At 42.2% G+C, this 15,640-nt stretch overlaps 1 protein-coding gene across 2 annotated transcripts in view; it reads right to left on the reverse strand.

The window, feature by feature from the left end:
* The window catches only part of MDM1 (Mdm1 nuclear protein), a 38,876-nt gene extending 35,804 nt beyond the window's left edge, over positions 1 to 3,072 (reverse strand). For both annotated transcript variants that reach the window (XM_079775188.1, XM_079775187.1), the window contains exons 1-2: positions 2,942 to 3,072; positions 1,818 to 1,932 (exon numbers count right to left, since the gene is read on the reverse strand). In XM_079775188.1, the coding sequence (XP_079631314.1) occupies positions 1,818 to 1,932; positions 2,942 to 2,959 (133 nt within the window). In that variant the 5' untranslated portion in view covers positions 2,960 to 3,072. The remainder of the gene's footprint in view (positions 1 to 1,817; positions 1,933 to 2,941) is intronic.
* Positions 3,073 to 15,640: the final 12,568 nt, after the last annotated feature.

Genomic DNA, 15,640 nt, shown 5'->3' on the forward strand with positions numbered 1-15,640 from the left:
TATGAACATCCTGGAGTTCTCACTCAGGCCTCCCCCTTACCTAATATTCTCCATTAACATGCCTCCCTAGACCATTCCTCCTTTTATAATATACTAGAGGCCTGGTGCACGACATTCGTGCACTGGGGGTGGGTCCCTCAGCCCAGCCTGCGCCCTCTCGCAGTCAGAGACTCCTCAGGGGATGTTCACCAAGGGGTCCTTGGCGCTGCTGCGGAGGTGGGAGAGGCTCCCACCACCACCCCTGTGCTCCTCAGCTGTGAGCCTAGCTTCTGGCTGAGTGGCGCTCCCTCTGTGGGAGCACACTGACCACCAGGAGGCAGCGCCTGCATTGAGCATCTTCCCCCTGGTGGTCAGTGCACATCATAGCGATCGGTCATTCCACTGTTTGATCGATTTGTATATTAGCCTTTTATTATATAGGATCATTCTCCAAAGTATCATTTCATTACTTCTCAACCCTCAAACATACCTCATCTAAGTTAAAAGGACATGGAAGCAACTATTTGGTTACCCAATTTCTCTCTAGACCCTCCGTGGAGCATCCACACTATAAGAGAGATTTATTTTGGATTCTTATCTAATCAAATTTGTGGGACTTCTGATCATTTGGAGAGGATTATGAGCATCACCCTGCCCAAGAAACAGGGACATCCAGCCTTTGAAGTCAGGTTCTGGGCAAAGGATTCCGACACTTCAAAGGATCCCTAAAAGAGCCACCCTTCTATTCAACTCTTCCCTTTATTTCCCAAACCTAATCCTGGAAACACTCTCATTGTACTAATTTCCCCGGCCTGGCACCCACTCATAAGCCTTTCCTTCCCCTGGCTCAAAACATCTAACATTTGAGGAACTTATCTACCACACATCAGGCACTTTGACATATCACATAGAGGCACCAAGCATTCATCTGTATGTATGGGTCTGGCCCTTAACAGGCAACAGCTCATTTACTCCCTCCCAGCAGTTCTGTGCAATGTGCTTCCTAAGTCTCACTTGGTGAAATAGGCCAAATTTTCCCAAGGTCTCACAGCTAATGTGGATTCAAACTCAGGCTTATTCATTCATTCAGAAATTAGTGTTAATAAGAACTAGAGTGTGTCAGGTACTGCGTGGTAACAAGGTGGTGAAGACAGACTGTCAGACAAAGTGCTGCTCTGAGATTTTATACTCTAGTGAGGGAGAATAAGTAAGCAGGCAGAATAAAGTCAGTCTCTTTCCCCGCTGCCACACTCGGGAAACCTTGGCCCAGGGCTCTGACTTCCTTGGTATAAAGGGAGGAAGCATGTATGATGACAAGAGTGTGGCCTCTGAACTCATGGTTTTGAACAGTACAGACTTGATTTCAAATCCTGGTCCCATCATTTACTAGCTGTGAACCTTGGGCAACATAATCTATCTAAGCTTCAATTCCTCAATACCTTGGGAATACTCCTCCCCAGGCTCGTCTACTCTGTCTTCATATATCAGCTCAAATGGCGAATCTAAAGTATATTTCCTCCACTCCATCCCTCCCCAAAGTTATCTATCATGCTCGCCTACAATTTTAAAGAACAACCTGAAATCCCCTAGCTTACTTAATAAGTTACTTGTTCTGGTCTTCCCTACACTTAAGGGTCTTTGTCTAGTTCGAGACTATTTCCCTAGAAGCTAGGAATGGTCCTGGCCTCTAGTAAATCCTAAAAAAAATATTTGTTATATAAACGAATGCATAAGTCAACCAGGCCAACTGATCCAATGCTTCACAATTTTTTAATCATTTTGCAAACTTACCCCAAGGCTTATTCAAGTAATAATGACTATTCATTTCCCCAACTTACCTAATTGATCTGATCTAAGTCCAGCCCATGGGGACCTTCGACCCACTGAGGCATTACAGGACTCTGATAAGTATGACTTTTTCCACAGAAAGTTCCTCTGGTATTCACTCAGCCCCTGTAATGCAAAGTACAATTTGAGTACAATGTAATTAATGAGCGCTGTTTTAAAGAAGGCATCAGTAAAAATCATTTCTGAACCCTCTAAAAGGTTTGCAAGACTTAAGATGGACAGTTAAACAAAGAAGAGCTCCTTAACAATAGCTAATATTTACCCGGCCCTGTGCTAAGCAGTTCACATGCTTTATATCCTTTAATCCTCACAACCACTTGAGGCAGCCGCTAGCAGGAATCTGAGACTCAGAACATCTACCCTTCCGCCGGCTGCCCGATCCCAAAGCCTGAGCTCTTCTCTAATGACAGTGACAATCGAAAGCCTCACCACTATAATTATCCTAATGAAGGCCTCGAGGAGTACACAATATTATTATGTATTATGCCCAGTACCTTTGAAAATGCTGTCCAGTCAATTGAAGAAAGACAAATTCCCCTCCCAATCTGGATACAAGTCCTTAAGACACAAAGCTAAGGCGGTCAGGGTTTGTGGACAGCTTGGTCAAGCGTCATGTTGAAGGGTGCTTGACCCTGTCAGCTGCCTAGAAATGTTAACGAACCAAATGCAAGACGACGAATAATGTGAATTTCTCACACCCCGTCTTCATCCTGTCAAGGTCCCATTTCTCAAGCCTTTAAAAGATACACGCACTTTAAAAGTTTTAAAGGGGGGGGGGCGTTAAATGCTCAACTGGGAGGTGGGCCACCAGTGTCCCAATCTGAAGCCCATGCTACGGCGCTCTCCCTCCATCTCCACTGAGCCTCCCGAACCCATCTCAACACCATCTAACGGGACCACATGGTAAGCCGGGAGTGAGTGCGAGCGGAGAGGGAGCTAGGAAAGCGGAGACGAGCATCCTCCAGAGCTGTGGCTGGCAGGCAGGCTCGGAGGCTGGCAGGTTCTGCGGGGGCCGAGAGGCGCGGCGCAGAAAGCCAGCGAGGCCGCCACGCCTCGCACCCGCCCCGCCATGGCTCCCCCCATCAGCCTTCGGGCCCGCGGACCCCGGCCTCACCTTGAAGCGCACCGGCATGTCGCCCGGCCCTGGAGCCCCCCGCACCCCGACAGTTAACGGGACCAAAAGCCCCGAGGGGGGCGGGGCAACAACAGTCGGTTTCCTAGCAAAACCCTGGGCCCGGCGTCCCCGACTACGCGCCGGCGCATTCCGCGCTTCCCTCCTTGAGCCCTGTCGCTCTGCCTTTCCCCGCCCACTCGGAGGCCTAAGAACCAATAGAAATTTGGAAAACTGCTTGCCGTCATTAAGATTTCACCAATCGATGCCCGGGAGGGGGACTCCCGCCTCCCGTGACAAATCCCGAGGGCTAATAGAGACGGCGGGCGGAGGGCCGGCCAATGAGGTTCCCAGAACCGCGGTGGGCGGGGCTCCGCGGGAGCTTCGTCTTGAAAACAGCTCACTGGCTGCAGGTATCGCGGTTCCCGCGCAACAATGGGGGTCGATGCTGGTGAAGTTCCTGAGTCGCAGGCCTCGCTGGGCCAGGTTCCTGACGTCATAAAGCATAAAGGTGTGTTCTTAATTCCAAAATGTATGACGCAACCGAATGTTTGTTTTTCTGAAGTGAAAGTGATCAGGTCTGTTCTCCTGAATATCAGTTCCTATAACCGAAAGCCATGTTAGACTACTTACTGCCACATCGAAAGGGATAGGCCAAAAAATAAATACAGCTTAGGCAGGGTAAAAAAAAAAAAAAATTTATTAAATCTTGGAAGACAAACTGCTGATTTCCAGTGGTGTTCTTGCCTCCTCCAATACCCCCTCAAAAAAAAAAAAATGTACATATAACTCTTACATTAGAAAACGTTAATTAATGATGTTTGTGAGTCTCACTGTCTCTCCTCCAAACCAACCCTTTTTTAAAAATTCGATTTCATTTTAATAGACCTTAATATATTCTACGATTGACAGAACACCGTGCAGACCCTGAGAATGGGAAAGAAATAAATCGTGTAGACAGTTCTTTAATATATTTGAGTAGTATTAACAAATATTCATTAAATAAACGTATAATGCATCATGTAGTAAATTTCCAAATGACTGGTATAAGTGATAAGGGCTATCAGAATTGGAGGAGGGAGTCGCACCAAGGGCAGAGATGATTAGAAAATGCCTCAAGGAGAAGTATTTGGACTCGGCCTTGAAGATCAGAAGGGCTGAAATAAGTCAAGAGGGAAATGCCACAAACAAAGGGCAGATGTCTGAATGCACTGGGCCAGGCTTCTTCCAGGAGCAATGAATGCAGTGTCTTTTACTTCTGTCATTTGTTGACTGAAGGAAACTTTCAAATATTAATACCAATCCTTGATGCTCTTTTTAAAGCATGTTCTGCAAAGGCTTGTCTTCCTGAATCCCGACTGATGTGTCTCTGTTCTTCTTCATCACTGAGATACTTAAAAATTCATTTGAAGGATCCACCTGATATATCTGAAGCAAAGAGAATATTAAATTAGTCCCAATGTGCCATGCATGCAGGGGGCCCTTGAAAAATGTTAATTGGTGATGATAGCAGCTCTACCGTGTAAATTAAGAATGGCACAAACAAGACACTGTGGAACTTAAAACAAAAGGCAGCCCAGATCTTACAGAGCAGGGAAGGCGGAGCTCTGGTTGAACACAGCTTTGTGACGGAGTGATGCCATGGTGAAATCAGTAAAAGCAAGCATGTGGGGTGTAGCCTGTCTGCTAAACAAGAGCAATGATCACTGCAGTAGTAGAGCTCTACGGAACAGGGAATAAACGACAAGAAAAATCTAACAGCAGATGGTAAAAATAACTTAGTCACAACCTGAATTTGCTAATATGTCTTATAGGGAGAAGACTATTTTACTTTGTTTTTAAATGAAAATCTACCCCAGTTTTATGAGACAAAGATGTAGAGATGAGAAAAAGGGACAACCTTAGCAAATGAGAGTTTGTAGCCTGTTTCGCCTGCTCTTACATTCCCCAGTACTGCAGGAAACAGACCCAGTACCCTAGAAAGTTCCACCCCAAGTGTTTTGGGGAGTCCCTAGGAAATGTCTCACCTGTGCGTATAGCTACCACATAAACTGTACCCAGCAGCACTGCCAATAGCTGTGCTATTCCGATAGCCACACATCTGTAGATGTCATTCTTGCTGCTGGCCACCACAGCCACACCAGTTAAGGCCCTCTTACTGGGACAAGAGTGCCTGCTATACCTGGCTCCCTCATCCATTTGTTAATTTCTCTGTTTCTCAGACAAATTTGTTTATTGCCTTCAAGAGACTAGATTGGTACAACCTCTCTAAAGAGGAATTGGGGGGGAAAAGCAAAAACAAACAAACAAAAACAAAAGTAACTGGGCAATCCTTTTAACTCAGCAATTCCACTTCGGTAACTTTATCTTAGAGATATTCTTGCCCATATGTGAAAAATCTTTATTTGAGGTTATTTGCTGCATTGTCTACAGCAGTGATGGGCAACCTTTTGAGCTTGGTGTGTCAAACTTCACCAAAAAACTGAGCATAACTCGGGTAGTGTGTCACTTTGAGGAAATAAAACATTATTTCGCGATATTTATAGTTTAAATAACATAAATGTATAATTGTTATATGTAATTGTATTTAATAAACCAAAAACTAAATATTTAACTTACCTGCTTAGTGACTTCTTTGTTCATCCGTCAGTCGGTTTCTTTTGTTGTTCTTGATATTATTTAGCTTGTGTGGGGTGCCGTGAACTAAGATAAGTGAGGGGGAGGGGGAATTCTTTAACTAACCTGCCTATTAGTGACTTTTTTGTTGCTGAATTTCATTGGCTAAATCTTCAATTGAAGGTTGGTATTTTGTACACTTCAGGCCCAAGCAAGCGCTACTAACTTCATCTGTCAATCGGTTTCTTTTGTTGGTTTTGATATTATTTAACTCTGAGAATTAAGGCCTCACAAAAGTATGTAGAGGGAAAAATTGTGAGTAAAGCCATTGCTATATTTTTCAGGGTGCTAAAAGTGTCTGGTAGTCGGTTCCAGGCACTCCAAATTTCCTGTTCGTAGTGGCACTCCTCTTGATTCTCCAAGCGGCACCTTTCCAGATTCTCAAACTTTGACCTCAAGTCGACAAACACCTGAGCCCAGATACTGTCTTGAAATTCTGCAAGTTGCATCTCCAAATCATCAATTTGCATCCATTGGAAACCATTTAATTCCAAACTACTGTAGACTACTACATCAGGATACTTAATTATTTTCATGGTCTGTTCTAGACTTCTAAATTGACTAAATCTATCACTAAACTGGTCAAGTAACGAGTCTAAAACATGCTGGTACTTCATATGCAAGAGTTCCATTTCATTTTGTACAGCTGCACTGGCCTTCTCAAAATACTTTGTTACTCGAGGAAAATACTTATAAGTTTTAGTTTCTACATCTCGCTTGAAAATTTTAACTTTACTTTCAAAAGCTTTTATGTATCCAAACATAACGTCAATACTTTTGCCAAAACCTTGTAACTTTAAGTTCAGTTCATTAAAGTGAACAGAGAGATCAGTAAAAAACATCAGGGTGTTGACCCACTTATCATCATTAAGCTGAGGAAAGTTTCCCAGATCCTTATCATCAAGAAATACCTTAATTTCTTCAAAGCACTCCACAAAGCGCTCAAGAACTTTGCCTCGGCTCAGCCATCTTACATTATTGTACATCAGCAGTCCACTGTAGGTGGAATCAACCTCCAGTAAAAGTGCCGAAAATTCTCGCTTGTGAAGGGGCGAGCAGCTATTAAATTAACTATTTTTGTAACAACTGACAGTAAGTCGTTTAAGTCGGTGAATCCTGCCTTGGCACATAAAGCCTCCTGATGGATAATACAATGAAATGGCACAATCGGATGTCCAATAGCTTCGTAAACAATTTGACAAATTCGACTTTTTCCCCCACCATATTTGGTGCCCCATCTGTCGTCACTGACACAACTTTAGAGATATCAATACTTAGGTCACGAAATGTTTGTATAACAACCTTACATATTTCGCTTCCTGATTTACTTGTTGACACTGATACTAACTTTATCAACTCTTCTCTCATTGTGAGACCATCAGAATATCGACAAATAATGGCCAACTGAGCATGTGATGTGACATCAGTAGTTTCATCAAGAGAGATCGAAAAATATTTACACTTCCTTATGTCTCTCTTTAATTGATGTTGTACGTTTGTGTTCAGTCTCATTATTCGGTCTTTTATGATATTTCTACTGAGTGGTAACTCAGATATTCTCTTAATAATTGCATCTTTATTCTGCATGTCGTGAAATAGAACTGGTGCACTTCTTAGGAGAGTTTCTTTAATAAATTCTCCCTTACTGAGCGCTTTTCCATGCTGAGCTATAGAGTGAGCAATGCTCAAACTTGCAGATGTTAAATTTGTAGAGCCTTTCATAAATTTAAGGATGGAATTAGATTGGCTCTTATAAAGGTGTAGCTGCCTGGAAATGTATTCCTTCCTTTCATCCTCACTGTTTTCCAAGAGCTGGGAATGATTAGTTTCAAAATGTCTATTTATATTCCACGTTCTGCTTACTACCGTTTCAGTACATAGAACACAAAATGATCTGCCATTTTTTTCTATGAAGCCATACATCTCGGTCCATGTCTCTTGAAAGGGTCGGCCACTGCTACTACCACTTCCTTTATTTAACCTTAATTTTTTATTTTTTGGGTTCTCCATCAGGGGGGCAGTGACAGAAGATAGAATTATAGATAGCTTGTTAGGCCTGCAGGCAATTAGGGGTTAACTAGCCTAACTAACCACAAAATGGTGCATATAGCTGTCTTTTAGGAAAGGGCAGGGTTAATAAGCAGAAATAGGGGTTAATAAGGATGCACAACAGTAATAGTGGTGAAATGGAGTCTGCACTATGGAGCAAGATGGTGTTCCTTATGTGAATTAAAATGGCTGCCGCTATTTCTAATGGTGGGAAACGGCACCCATAGCATGCCACAAACCCTCGCCTCTCCCAGCCTCCCCCTCACTTATCTCAGTAATGATGGATTAGAAATCCATGACACCCCAGAACAGTAGATAATGGTTGCTGTGGTTAACTGTTATTTGGTTACTGGTAATGGCAGGGCCCCCAGAGATGCGTCCCCCGCTGCGTTCCGCTGCTCCCTGCTCTGCTGGCGGAAGTGAGGGCAAAGATCCCGGCTTAACCGGAAGTCCCAGAACTAGACGCTCTGTGCCGGACTTCTGTTGTTTTGGCCTACAGACCTCCGACACAGAGTGTCTAATAGGGGAGGATGAAACATTTGCAACTAGAGTCTTGGAGTTAGAGACTCTAGTCGCAAATGTTTCATCCTCAGGAGCAGCAAATGTTTCATCCTCGGCATGCGGCCGCTGTCATCAGAAATGGCTACGCATGTCAGTGCTGACACGCGTGTCATAGGTTCGCCATCACTCGTCTACAGTAACAAAAGTTAAAAAGAACATACTTTAAATATCCATCTGCAGGGAACTAGTTAAATACATTATGGTTTCTTTAGGATCCAGAGTAAGAACCGGCTCTGCAGCAGGTTATCATACACAGATACTTTTCCCCTCACTTTTCAGCCTCCACATGCCAGTGCAGGCTGCTCTGCTCTTTCAGATCTTCTGACCCTGCAGATTCAGGGATGGACCCCTGTGGAGTTGGACCCCCTTCAGGTCTTAAGTACCATATTCATCAGGATCCAGCCAGAAAAACAGAAACTGCCAGAAGCATTTCAACAAATAAAACTTAATGTAAGCTATTGGTTAATTAGTTACTGGAGAACTTTAAAAAGCTAAAAGGAGAAAGAAAAGATAGTAATTCCAGGAAGCAGCTCACTCCCCTGAGGCTGAAAGAACAGAAGGAAAATGTTGAAATTAGTTGAACACTGAGGTTTGCTGGAGAGGCCTCATGAAGTTGGTCAGCTCTGAGAAGGGGTCACTGCTTAGCTGGTCCTGGTGCCGCTGAAGGGACAAAATGAGGCTGCCTTTGGGAATACCAAAAGGAAAAAAGGGCGGGGGTGGAGACTGCAATGAACTGCCCACCCTGGAGTAAAAGGTTATTGATAAGGTGTTACTGAGGGGAAAAAAGAGTGTATTCAGTCACTAGTGTCCCCTTATAGCAGACCTAACAGGGTGGGATCTAAAAAAAAAAAAAAAATCAATGTGTGGAATAGTGTAATACTATACCCTAAGTTGGGATAAAAGAAAGATGAAGAAAAGAAAGAAAAATGATATATTAAAGTGACATCATTCACAGATAACTTTTCCCCTCACTCATGAGTCTTAACACCATTAGCAGTAGCTATAAAGATGAAAAACATTTTATTCAACTTATAACTATATGGAAACTTTAAGATATTGGTAACTATCATTAGGGGCTATCCTCTTTACATAAATCCTTCCATTGAACCTTTCTAAATTCACTTTCATTTATACATATCACAGTAAGGCTATTCCTTCTTTAAGGAAAATACCTATCAAAGTCCTTTAAAGCAACTTTTATTTGCACTTGAAATATAAATCATTCTGTTAATAACATGAAGTCAATCACATCACAAATCTAATAATAGCTCTTCATTTTCTCAATAGCAATTGAAACATTGGATAATATGTATTTGCCTCTAACTATATATTTAATTTTATTTAACAAACAAAAATGTACTATATATAAGCAAAAACATTGTCAGACAACAGGGGTTGGAAGAAAATATACAAAGTGAGTTGAGACACAGCCCCTGCCTTCAAATCTGATTGCAGTCATTTTGGGGGGACAGACACAAAGACCACAGGAAATGAATAGAAAGAAGGAAGCAAGGAAGGGGCTAATGTGAAGATGCTTTTAAATCTAGTGCCAGAAAGTTTGATCTAAGACTGAGGACTCAATAGCAGACAGGATAAGGGAGCTGCTTTTAAATTCCACCCTGGGAAACACCTGATCTAGAGGACCTTTCACTTTCTCTTTTGTTCTGCCCTAGATAGCTGAATCCAGGCCAGATGATCCTGGGGAAGATTTAACTAACTTTTTCTCAATATTGGTTCCCAAAAGGGCAAATTACTTGCTGTCTGTTGTCTCTCTTCTATTTCCTTATTGTTTCAGAGTAAAGCAGTTTTAGAAACTACAGTTTTCTTAACATTTAAGCCTGAATTTGCATATATATGATTTTCTCTGAAATACCTTACAAGGTAACTTGAAAATTCAATTTCCAGGCTTGGTAAAGCTCTTGAGCTCTTCTAGGCTCACACTTAACTGGAGTTTCCTTGGTAAATCCTGAGCTCAGCCTTTGCCAAAAAGCAATCAGTCTGAGAACCATTTTCTTTGGTGTTTTTCCATAGGTATTAACTTCTTTCTCCTCCTTTGAATGGATTTGTGATTGCACAGTTTAAGAAAAAAAAGACAAAATCAACAGATTCTTTTTCAGAAGCAAAACTGCTGATATTGTACATTAATGGCAGTAAAAATAAACAGGGTCTGTGATTAAGACTTACCACTGAGCCAAGTGCAATTTGCCTCCACACCTATAGCTATGGATTGCCTTTGTTGACAAAGAAGTGTCTGCATTTTAAATTCATAGGGCACCTTTTAGAAAGACTCTAGGTTCTCTCGACAGCTTAGATGTGTGTGTGTGTGTGTGTGTGTGTGTGTGTGTGTGTGTGTGTGTGTTTGCGTGTGTTTGCAAGCGCGCCTGAGGGACTCCTAGCCATATAAGGCTGTGGTTGACTATAGTAATTCTCAGTGAGGTATAAACCACTGCAGGCCACCATAATAATACAGTGGACATCTGCTGAACAAGACACAGGGAACAAAATCTAGCCTCATAAAATTTCTTTCATTTAACACCTTCACTGCTGATGATTCTGTTATCTAAGAATTGCCTTCCTTTTCTTTACTGATTATTCATTGTCTTAAATTACCATCCCTACAAAGGCACCTACTGGGACACAGATTTTTCTAGAATTGCCAACTCTACAGATTTGGAAGCATTCATTCTCTGACCACTTAAAACCAGATGTCATGGTCAGATCAAAGGATGCTACCTACCTGCCTTCCTAAGAATCTTGGCCCTAGAGTCTAATTCATCTCTCCCAATAATGTAAACTACTTGTATCATCATCTATTGCTATAATAATGCTGTATAAAAAACATCCCAAATACAGCAGCTTAAAACAATAATCATTTATTATTGCTCATTAATCCGTGGTTCAGTTGGCCAATTCTACTGGTCTAGCTTGAGCTTCACTGACCTGACTGAGCTTGCTCATGTATTTGTGGTCAGCTGATGGTTAGCTAGAGGCTGACCGGTCTCTTATCATCACTGCTCCATGTGGGCCTTCATCTTCCAGCAGGCTAGCCTGGATCGTTTTCATGGAGTTCCAAGTGGAAAAACAAAGTGTGCAAGGACCCTTGAGGATCAGGCTTAGAAATGGCACATCATTTCTAGCACATTCCATTGGCCAAAGCAAGTCAAAAGGCTGGCCAGAATTCAAGGGCTATGGAAATAGATTCAACTCCTGAATAGGAGGAGTTACAAAGTCACATTGTTAAGGAAAGATGCAAAATTGGGGCTATTATTGCAATAAATCTGCCTCAGCACTGATAGATTCTGAAAATAATATTTCTGTTTTAAATAACTAGAATAAATTATGTTCTCTGACCAATACAATGGTGGGTTAGACACTTTCACTTATCTCTGTTCCCTCTTAAAACTCTATAAAATGACAGTAAACGAGTGAAACTGGTGAGGTCAAAGAGAATGGCAGAGGAGACAACAGCAACATCGAAATATTGACAGATACTGGTGATGTGGAGAGCAGAGTCTGTTGCAGGCTGGGTTCTCTGGGAAGCGGACCCCACAATGAAGGTGAATGTGCTGAGTGTTTATTAGTGAGAGCTTTTGGAATCCACACCTGTGGGACGGACAGCAAGGGAGCAGGACTGAGTAGAAGTCGAGCTGCAAGGCAAGCCAGACAACAGCCTCACTGTCCCCACATGGGGAGTCCAGAACTAAAATGGCCTGTCACAGTTGTCCTTCATTGGACCATAATGGACTTCCCTAGGAAGGGCATAGCCTGGGGAAAGTGGCTCTCTGTTGTATAAGTCCAATAATCCCTAAAGGAATGACAATAAAGAGCATTCCCAACTATCCTTCCTTGAGGCAGGATATGAACAGTACTCATAAGCTACTAAGCAGTCAGTGTTCCTAACAAGCAACACATATTTGAAGCCATAGACAAAAATACCTCCTGCTGGGAGCTAGTCTCAATGCAGCTCTCAGAGTCTTAGTCCCCAAACTTTCATTAGTGAAGGAGGGTACCTATCAACATTGGTGCCCTTAGCTCTGGCTCAAAACCTCAGACAAAACACTAAACCTGTGTTTTGCTGTCCCCTTTCCCCTCCGTAGGTATCTCCTTTACCTTTCCGTGTGTCACGGTATTATGCTTGGACCTGTGGCAGACCATCCACAACCTTGTGCTTCCGGAGATGCTGGTGGTGTTGGTGCCATTTAAACAATTAGAAAAGCCAGACGCAGGGGCTAATAGGACGTGAATTCCACAGGCAAAGGAAGGATGGGAATGGTGCTGAGAGGAGCACAAGAACCCCAACCCTAGAAGGGAGCAAGGGGAAAGGAACTGGACCTGAGGAGCTGAGCCCAGGACTTGTAGGCATATAAAACACAGTATTAAGAAAAATTGTCAGTATCAGTGAACCAAGAAGATAAAAGAATATTGGCTCTCTATTATTGCATTAAATCTGCCTCAGCACTGAATATCTATTGCAGCACAATAAGGAGTGTACATGTCATAAAGTGCATTTTATAAATTGATTAAAAATCTAAACCTGTGCTATATGGACAGGTGTTAGGATTTGTTACTTATTCCTTGTAATCCAAGGATCCATAACACTAGAGGGCACATGAGCCAGAGGGCAATGTCATTCTCTCCTGATGAGAGAAAACTCTGTGAAACAAATCCACGTTTCAAATAAATGTTCCCTGTACAGTATAAGCCAGTTTCCTAGTTGAATTGTGATGCTCTCTTGAGCATGGATTTTTATTGTTAAGAAAGCAGTGTCTATTTCCAATTATGCTTCATCTTAGCCAAATGTACTAGTAAAATATGGGCAGATACTTCATGAATTGAAAAGTGTTAAAGAAATGTGAGCACGTTGGGTATTAGTATTAAGAATAGTCTGCTTTTATACCACTCATCTTTGCCATTCTTAAACAGTGGAACTCACATAGTTTAACATTATTAATCTCTCAGGCTCAAATTTATTATTATTCTCTAGTGTTTATTGAGTGCTTGCTACATGTCTTAAGAAAGTGCTGTATTAGAATGCTTCCACCAGGAAAACAGCCACTGCATGTGGAATAAAGGACTTCATGTATAGAAATGACAGCTTACATGGTTGAGTAAGGAGCTGGGGGAGTAAAGGTCCCGAACAGGGGTGGGGACCTTTTTTCTGCCAAGGGCCATTTGGATATTTTTTACATCATTTGTGGGTCATATAAAATTATCAACTTAAAAATTAGCCTGCTATATTTGTTCAAACAATTAATCAACTCATTCCTAATGCCTTGACAGGGCCAGACCAAATGATTTCATAGGCCTTATATGGCGTGCAGGCCAGACATTCCCCACCCCTGGTCTAGAAAGTGGCAGCCAGATGAGTGGAAAAAGAGTCACTGATGTCTTCAGTCTGAAGTCCTGGAGTGTGGGTGGAGAAACTCAGCTCCTGAGGGAGGGGAAAGGAGGAAGTTGTCCAATAATTCTGCCATAGCTTCAGTGAGAACTAATGGAAAAGGCTGTGAGCCCATGTCTGGTGAAGCCCCGATGAACCTTAGCAACCATTATCTCAAAAACAATGGTTTCTTTTCACTTCTGCCTTCCAACTCTTGCATAAGTCAACTCAGTCTCATTCACAAACTCCAACCCAGAACCACATAGGAAGGGGGATTCTGAGAAAGGTAATTCCCAGCCTTAGACAGAAGTAATGTTGATAGGGCCAAGTTACCAATAGGCAAGGCAGCAACCAGACAACTCTAATATCCAGGAGGTAAGTGCAATCATTAACATGTTTTGGCAGTTAAAATTCTGAGATGTTCAATAACTTGCCTGAGGTTACACACTAATAGGTGGCTGAGCTAAAACTCAAGCCCAGGTCTGTCAGATGCCTATGATCATACTTAACAAGTATTCTCTAATGGCCCTTAAAAATCTTTATAAATACTGATCATCTGTCATAACATTTCTCTTAATATTATTTTCTGTCTCTGTGAGTACCAGAGGCATATGTTTTGACTATTCTAAAACATTGTGGGTAAGAGATATAGATCTCAAAATTAAATGGATATGTCAGGGACATTTCTGCTGCCCGTGGTATCAGGTGAATTGTTAGGCAGCTTACTGGCTGGGGAAAAATTAATGTCTATGCTCCTCTCTTCCCCAGTCTTTCCACATACTGTGCCCTACACAGTGCTACCTTGAACCCTCCTTTTGGATAAAGGGAAGGGTATGCTTTCCATTATCTCAAGCTGAATTAGAAGAGCTTCAAGGGAAAAATTGGAGCGCTTGACACGGGTTCCCTAGACTTTGTGAAACAGAAAGGCTGTTGTCTATTTCCTACCTGTAGGGAAACACAGTGGTAAAGGATTACAGCTAGAGTTGCTGGTGTAATGGCAGAATGAAGAAAGTGGTAGGAACAAACTACACTTAATGCCCACAGTAGGACAAGATTGTCTGCGTTGCCTTGTGGGTTAAGTTAAACAGATAGGAGGGAGCCAACTTGGGGTCATGTTCACTCCTACCTAAGGGCATTGCCTAGAGAGTAACTGTGACACGCCGGTGGGTTGCTACAGTCCAGGTACCAAGGATGGGATCATGGTGGCTATGGCGGTGCAACCCCACCCACACCAAGGGAGCTGCAGTCAGAAGTCTTGGTGGGCACACCTCCAAAACGTCCCTCAAGGGAAAGAGCAATCGTGCACCTGCCACCTCAGAGGAAATCATCAGATTACAGACAGCACAAGCCACAAAAGGTATTTTTCATTAATCCCCTCTCCTTCTGAGTCTGGCCCTGGAAATGTCAGAAATGGCACCTAGAAAAAAGGGAGAAATTGAAGAACAGGGAACACAAGGAAGCAGAGAAGTCAATTATGCATCTGTCCCCAATCAGGCACAATTTGGGGCTTGGAGAGGAATGGCAAAAGGAAAGGAAAAAGGAACTGGATCATAGTTTTATTCTACATGGGAACTTTTTAAATCACCAATAGAAGGCTATTCTTGTGACTAAACATAACCAAGGCTTTTTCTTTTCCTAAGAGTGACTGAAAAGCTTGGGAGTTAACTGAGATTACATCCAGGAATGGGATTTAACAGGGAGAGATGGGAAAGAACAAAGTCAATTTCTGCTTTATCCTTTTCAGTCCATCTTGTAGGTAAGATGATTATACCAATACAGTAGGAACAATGGGAGAACATAAAAGAACTCTTAGCAACTAAACACATAAAACAATCTTAAACTGTCATATAAGAGTTAGAAAATACAGTTCAGGGCACCTTCTAGAAGTTAGGTCAAAAAGAAAAATCCATAAAAATAAAAGACAATACAAATCAACAGTCATTGAGGAGGTTCAAATTCTGACATTATAATAGGAGTTTAGAAAGAGAAAACAGGAACAAAATGTATAAAAATAAATTACAAAAAAATGCAAGAAATCA

This window comes from Cnephaeus nilssonii (genome assembly GCF_951640355.1).
Source record: "Cnephaeus nilssonii genome assembly, chromosome: 6".
NCBI classification, from domain to species: domain Eukaryota; kingdom Metazoa; phylum Chordata; class Mammalia; order Chiroptera; family Vespertilionidae; genus Cnephaeus; species Cnephaeus nilssonii.